General features: G+C 33.1%; 1 protein-coding gene across 2 annotated transcripts in view; it reads left to right on the top strand.

Moving 5' to 3' along the window:
• The first annotated feature begins 600 nt into the window (after positions 1-600).
• The window catches only part of LOC149805554 (calmodulin), a 28,946-nt gene continuing 21,181 nt past the window's right edge, over positions 601-8,365 (top strand). The window contains exon 1 of one of the 2 annotated variants that reach the window (XM_089950160.1): positions 601-920. Coding sequence is in view for 1 of the 2 variants with exons in the window: in XM_089950161.1 (XP_089806287.1) it covers positions 918-920 (3 nt within the window). In the remaining variant the exon portion in view is untranslated. The remainder of the gene's footprint in view (positions 921-8,365) is intronic. The other variant, XM_089950161.1, reaches the window with a different exon arrangement.

Raw genomic sequence — 8,365 nt, 5'->3', positions numbered from 1 at the left:
ATACACTCACACATACATTTAATTTATATCTACACAATTATGTCTCCATGGCAAGAATGCATCCCCTACCTTCTAATTTAGATATGCCCAAACACAATTAATATACTTCCCCTATATGTAATGAAGATACTACGTAATATAATAAATAAATGCCAATGACTAAATTATTACGATGCTACATTAGACATTAGCTATAATTATTATTATTGTCATTATAATTATTATTATTATTATAACTATTATTATTATTATTATTATTATTATTATTATTATTATAACTATTATTATTATTATAATAATACTAATAATCATTATTATTATTATTATTATTATTATTATTATTATTATTATTATTATTATAACTATTATTATTATTATAATTATTATAATTATTATTATTATTATTATTATTATTATTATTATTATTATTCACACTCGAACACACATTGCAATTGTGGAATACATGAAATTAGTGAAAAATCAATATTCTCGTGGGATTTAAGACACGGCTGCAAAAGCCCTGTTTCTCCTATTACTGTTTCAACATGGCGGAATAAGAACTCTAACAGAAAAATATCGACATGAGTGATAGAAATGGACAACACAACATGACACATTATGATTCATATTCGGAGTGCGGTATTATTGAGATCAACACCAATTGCCATACGAGAATCGTTTGTATTCTTCCAGTTGCGCGCGACTCGTTGTTCCGCATTGCGACATTCAGTAGTGGCCTGTAGTTGCGCACTGCATACATGTAGCGCTATTGTAACTCAGGTGAGGCATTGATTTTCAACAGTATTCATCATTTTTAACACTCTACAGTTTCCTCACAATCGTGTAGCCGATCTCATCTGCAGACTTCAACGAACAGGCCGTGAAGAAGACTTGCATCTTGCCCAAGTTCCCGTAAAATGGTGAGTTTCATTATGTGTTATATACTGTGTTATTTGTTTGCGTTCATACGACCACGTTTCGCAATGTTCCTTGGCACAAAATCATTTGTTAATTACGCGAATAATTATTATGAAGCATGCATGTCTACTTTTCATTAACATGTTAATTAATCAAAGGGTTCATATGATGCATTCAGCATTGATTACTAAAACTTAAAATGGACATTTATTTATACAAAATACACCGATCTCTTACTTCCCTTTTATAGTCGAACACCAACCGTGTGTGTTTCATGATCGATCAAAAACACGTAAACACTCCAGATGGTAATAATGATACATATAATTAATATGTTCGAAAGAAAATTTAAATGAACATTTATTTATACAAAGTACACCGATCTTTAATTCCCCAGTGCCGGATTGCCCATTAAGCACACTTATCACGTGCTTAGGGCACACCAGCGGCACCAGAAAAATATTCAAATAAATTGTTGATGATAAAATTGAATGAATTATATATGACCATGTCGATCTGCACGAACAAATATTTTTATTTGGAATTATTGGGGTTTGTCTTTTGGTGTATTTTTTTCAGTTTCACACTTTGTAAGGGTGTGGGGGCACCATAGTATTTTCAGTGTTTAGGGCCCTGGAAAGCCTTAATCCGGCACTTTACTTCCCTTTTACAGCCGATGATCCACCGCTAGTGTACATGATCGATCACAAATTTTAAGAAGTTCATATGGTATTAACAATCCATATAATTAATATCTTCAAAAGAAAATTTTTAAAAAGACAAAACTTTACGAAATATGTGTGTTTGGATCAAATGTTTATTATCGTTGTATTAGAAAATACAAGGTAATATTGCACACACAAAAAACCTTTTCTTTAAAAAAAACACTGATAAATTTATGCATAAATTATTATTGCTGAATGTACATCTGTATAACAACAGTTTCGAAAACAAAATTGATATTTGTTAGAAGTATAAGAAACTCAAAAACCATGCCAAATTGTGGATGACCAACAATCGATAGCGTGGAGTATTGATGGGTGTATGTAGCGGAGCATAAAAAGCTTGACAGATCTGTTCCAGTTTGTTGTCATAGTTACAGATAACGCATTTGAAACAGAACGATTTGCGTAACACTGAAATTTTCAAAGTCGTTGATATGTTTTAATTGACAGTCTTATGTGAATAACACAACATATTGAACAGGAAAATAAACTGTTTTCCTGATTATTTCGGTATTAATTGGAGATGGTTATATCCAACCTGATAGAAACCATACTGTTATACGTAATATCCAACTAGATGGAGGTCATACTGATGTGCGTACTATGTATCTATATGGAACCCATATTGTTAATAAGTACCATGATTTATAGCGACACTTAAGTGATTTTAAAGAGTGCAGTAGCTTACAGAATTCTCAGAAAAGGACAGCAAAGAACTTAATGGTGGGAATAAAGATGATTTAGGCAGTAATTTCTATCCATTAAGTTACGTAAGTACCTGCTTAACACATTATTTAGGTACTATCATCGATGTAGCCGACTAGAAAATCTGTATACTTCTCAATCGAACACGCCCTCAGTTGTCATTTAAATTTCTGATTTATTGAAAGGTCCTCCAAACGTTAGCTGTCTTTCACGAATGATTCTTTAGACAGAGAAAAAGACCTTAAAGCGTGCTTAGTCCTAGCAGACCCAAACAGTGTTGCGTGTCTGATGCACGTCAATAAATAGATTAAAGCTATCGTCACTTGCAAGGTAATTTCTGATCGGCTGGGCTTATATGCCCTTTAGTGAGATAAATTAATATCGAAAACACACAGAAATGTTCTGTTTTCACTTCCTCAGTCGAAGAGTTTAACAACAACAACAACCCAAACAACAAGTGTATTTATAACTGGCACATGTGCATGTCATTGATCCACGAATTCATCGGCAGTAGTTTTCGTGTTAGGATTAAAATCGTGTATCAGATGTTCTTTTTGTCTGGTACATATTAAATCAGTCCCATTATATATGCAAGCATTCCACGAATATCACCCTATACGGTATACGGTAAGAGGATTCTAACTGACCGAATGAAAAATGGGAACTTTGCTCCTCTCTTGACAGTTGCAGATATAAAACGGCGTTGTTCGCTGATCAATTGTGTTTTACAGTTTATGAGTCCCTTAAGTCAATAAACGAGCAGTCGTCCGCACACAAAGTATCTCTTTCATGTAGAAGATGAGCGAATTATTAAAAACTTGACCAACATAACCGAGTCCTGCTGGATCCACTTATCAAGTAACGATGGAAAAGAAACGTATTAAGCTTGTATTAATCAATTAACATATAATAATTTTATGCAGGTCTTTTGACCCTGACAGTTAATACGAGACTATTCTTACCTTCATATGACCTTTTCTACCTAGTTAGGTGACTACCCATACCTTTTTAATTAATAAGTCGATTGACATATGATATTTTTTTGTTAAAGTCTATAAACTACGACAGTTAATATAAGCCCAATCACCTTCATGTGACCTCTACTTTGTAATTAGGTAATTCGGTTAAGTACCTATTATAATAAAGTTGATGATATGCTTGGCAAACTTGAGAAGTTTTAAATTCGTTTTGCAATTTTTCTGCTTGTTTGTCGAGAATGAATGCATGTAGAAATTTTTTATAGTGTTTTGGGGATGAATTGCGGTTCCTTATTTTTGTTTAAATTGTGTTACGTGTTTAGGCTCGAATAAACAGTAACACAGAAAGAGTGAAAACGACAAGCTTTTTAAAATTTAAAAAATAATTTATTTTCCTGGAAAATTCTGTAAAAATGAAAAAAGGAGAAGAACTTACGGTTTCAAGAATCAGATCCAAAAATAATCTAAGAATAATCCACGAATTAAATTACAAACGTCCTAGTAATAAATGTTCTAATAATTTCAAGATCGAATACTGATGGAAAATCCAAGATGGATGACGATGACGTATGCTGTAGTCAGTATTGTGCTTATCTACAGTTCCTTGTAGAAATACAAATAATGGCACTCCGGTGTTGGAAATCCAAATTAAATTTGTAAGCAATGTCTTTCCAAAATTTATGTGTGAGCACTCCTCAAAATATTTCCAGAGAATAAAGAAATAATCCTTTTGAAATCCAGCTGATCTGAAGAATTATTATAGCTCAAATCTGGCTACAACAAATTAACTTGACATCAGTATGAAAAGCCCAAAACAAAGATTATATTGTATCATAAGAAGCAGTTTCGAAATTCCCCCCAAGTTGCGAAATCAGAAGGGGGGGGGGGTCACATGATCATTTTTTTATCACATACACAGAATATAGCCTCGATTAGACCAATGATTTTATTCCCAGAATAATTTTTTTTTACAAAGTGTTTACTTCTTAACCCACGTAGTCCCATCATGACCTTGACAAAAACCAATCATTTTAAAATAAAATAGAACTTTGTTTACTAATTCTGAATCCAGGTCAAAATTTAGATCAACGCCTGTTGTTTATAAACTAACAGTCAAGGTCAAACAATTTTCTGAAAAAGTATCATCTCTAGTGAATAAATTTACATTACAATAGCATGTAAGAAAAACAAAAAAAAAACAAACAATTAAATTAAAATATCTGTCTGTCTGTCTGTCTGTCTGTCTGTCTGTCTCTCTCTCTCTCTCTCTCTCTCTCTCTCTCTCTCTATATATATATATATATATATATATATATATATATATATATATATATATATATATATATATATATATATATATATATATATAATCAGATATACGTAGCAATTGAAAATATACATTTTTGAATCATCAAATTATGCATTCTAAAAAAATTCAATTGGGAGGAGGAATCTACTGAGTTCGAAATAGTCTCAATGCGACAGGGGTCATACAAATATCCATGCATGCTAGTAACATTAACCGTTCAATGAGCTCGCTTTGTGACTTTATTGGATTAATTTCTATTAACGATGTGAATTACTTTAACAAATAAGTCCCACCCACATGTGAAGTACTTTATTTTGTGAAAGAAAATGACTTCTACAAGACAACAATTAATCGCCGTAAATTGCTGGGTGATATCACAGAAAATAATCATGAATTTATATGTATAAAGTAGCCATGATTTAACCTTTTATCCAAATTATTCTCTCCACCTTAACAATCACAATAAAGTCCATTTTGTAAAAATATGATAATAGTAGTAGTAATAATAATGATGATGAAAACAATCTCTATTGAACGAGGTTTACGCTGCTGGTCACGAGAGAGACCCATGGGCAACGTGGTCCTCAACGTATGCAAAAGTCACACGCACTGTGTCATGCGCACACGCAGTCTCACATATTAAAATGGACTGATTTGTATAACTGTTCAACATGTACGTATATGACTATATAATGTACATGACTTGGTCTGAATCAAACAACCACATGTGTCGCCAGAACAAGTGAGAATCATCCCAAGCTACATTCCAGATGATTGTCAGAAGAAAAGAACAATTTTATTGCATTAACATCCACAAATCGATCAATAAATTATATGTATCAGAACTGTATTCTTGAGCAACAGATGTGCTGTAGCTGACTGTTTATAGCAAAGTCTGGGAGTTATTACCAGTTGTATTGATTTTCAGGTGGTCGTGTTACTGAATTAGAATAGCCTTGTGTGGAAGTTTGTTCTTGCTTGACATGACAATTCCTGATAATTAGCTTAGGGTTAATATGGTCGACGCAAAGAAGCTTAAAGGCTTTTAAAGTATTCTTAGAAAGGGTTATTTTAGTCACAGTCGATTAATATATATATTTATATTTGTGTGTGTGTGTGTGTGTGTGTGTGATTCATGTAATTGTAACTTAGAATTTAGTGTTATGCATAGAAGTTGAGGTAAACTTAAAACGTGATATGATAGTTTTGCATGTCTGCTTAGTTTGTCTTAGACATTTGCTAGCAGAGTCAGTGTTACAATAAGTATGTTTCAAAACAAATGCTAATTAAAGTGTACTCCATGCTAAGTGTGGGTACATTGCACAGCTAGACGATTTATCTCTTGAAAGTTGTGGGTTCAAATCTAAACAGTGGTTTATTTTCTTTGGCTTTTTATGGCACATCAACGCTAATAGATTCTTTATTGCAGTGGAAATTGGAGTAAAGCGCCATGCTCCAAAACAAGTCTTGGTATTCAGACACCATCCCGTTTCTTTGTAAACCTACCCCCACCTGTTTTAAAAACAGAAGTCATCTAGGATATAAAAATTGACAAAGCTTACTCATTTTAGTCATTTACTTATATTTTCTAACCTGATTGTTGCCAGGGGGTCCCAAACACTTTCAACTTGTTGGCGTTTCGTATCAAACGGGAGTTTCTTTAGCAACATGTTAGCCATATTTGCTTGTGCCAGTCTTTGTTTTCAAGCAGCAGATGTGATGTGGTTCACAGCTTTTGGAAATATTAATAATTCCGTAAATTATTAATTTACATATCTTTGAACACATTTATTAAAGAATTCCTCATATTTATTTGTTCAATTTGTTAAAAAATATTATAATCAGACATTGCAAATATTTGGCGCAGACGACATAGATTTTACTGCAATAGACTATTCTAGAAACCAGAAAAGGATAGCGAGCAGTATGACTGCTATCCGTTTGCGTTGAATCGCCAATAATTCGTCAGTGTTAGAGAACCCATGGCAACAGTCAAGTTAGAAATTATAAATCAGTGAATGAAATGACTTAAGTTTTGTGCATTTTTTTTTATATCTTTGCTGGTTTTCATTTTTTAAATCGGTATTGGGGTACAAACTAATGGGAGAGTGTGCGAATACTATAGTCGACCTGGAGCTGATTTGATGGTAGGATTCGAATCCGTACTCTTTTGGTAGCGAGTTTGGCATCCTAACTGCACATTGGAAAACGGACAATTTGAATTTCCGCCGTATTAGTTAATAAAAGCGCGACTTCTTACAACGGAGGCAATTAACACTTGACGATTACGTTACGAGCATGAAAACTAACTAACATATATTTTCCAGAGCAATGTAGGGGCCGAAGTGGCACAATTCTATCTTGCCGAACTCTCGACAAAAAAGTAAAATCCCGTCGAGACCTAATGATATTGACTGCAGTAGTATGTATCTGGGTAGTGCACTTTACTATTTTTCCTCCGGCACGATACAGTCTATCGTGGGTTGATATGCCATTAAACAAAAAACAATTAATACACAGTAACGTACCCAATACTTGCACGCATTAGTGAATCTTCAGTAAAGTACATAATACTTAAGTCAGAAAATAAATCCACACTAAAATAGCCAATACTAAAAGCAATAAATCAATCAACACTAAAGTACCCGATACTTCAATCATCAACTCACACTAAAGTACCTAATACTTCATTCAATAAATCAGTCCACACTAAAGTACCCGATACTTCAATCAATAAATTTATCCACACTAAAGTCCATAATACTTAAATCAGCAAATCAATCCACACTAAAGTACACAATACCTCAATCAATACATAAATCCGCACTTAAATACCCAATACTAAAATCATTTTATCAATCCACACTGAAGTACCCATTACCTCAATCAATGCATAAATCCGCACTTAAGTACCCAATACTAAAATCAATAAATCAATCCACACTAAAGTACATGATACTTCAGTTATCAGTTCACACTAAAGTACCTAATACTTCGGTCAGTAAATCAATCCACACTTGGTTACGCAATGCTTCAATAAATAATTAGTCCGCACTAATGTACCAGTTACTTAAATCAACAAATCATTCCACACTTTCGTATCCGATACTTCCATCATAAAATTAATCCACGCTAAAGTGCCCAATACTTAAATCCGCAAATCAATCCACACTAAAGTACCAGTACTTTAACTATCAATCCCTACACATAAGTATCCAGTACTTCAATCAATAAAATCAATCCACACTAAAGTACCCAATACTTTAAACAATAAATATACTCAAATTAAAGTACCCAATTCTTAAATCATTTATCAATCCACACTAAGGTACTCAGTAAGTCATTCATTAACTCAATCCACACTAAGGTACCCAGTAGGCCAATCATTAAATCAATCCATAGTAAAGTACCCAGTATGTCATTCATTAAAACCAATGCACAGTAAAGTACCCAGTAGGTCAATTATTAACTCTATCCACACTAAAGTACCCACTAGGTCAATTATTAAATCAATCAACACTAAAGTATCCAGTATGTCAATCACTAAACCAATCCACACTAAAGTACTCAGCATGTCAATCATTAAAAGCAAACCACAGTAATGTACCCAGTAGGTCAATCATTAAATCAGTCCACACTAAAGTGTCCAGTAGGTCAATCATTAAAACCAATCCACAGTAAATTATCCAATAAGTCAATCATTAAATCAGTCCACATTAAAATACACAGCA

This window comes from Sinohyriopsis cumingii, chromosome 2 (assembly GCF_028554795.1).
Source record: "Sinohyriopsis cumingii isolate HCF-2022 chromosome 2, ASM2855479v2, whole genome shotgun sequence".
In the NCBI taxonomy this organism is placed as follows: Eukaryota; Metazoa; Mollusca; class Bivalvia; order Unionida; family Unionidae; genus Sinohyriopsis; species Sinohyriopsis cumingii.
Note: the sequence above shows the minus strand (reverse complement) of the source record. Positions and strands in the feature narration are given on the sequence as shown.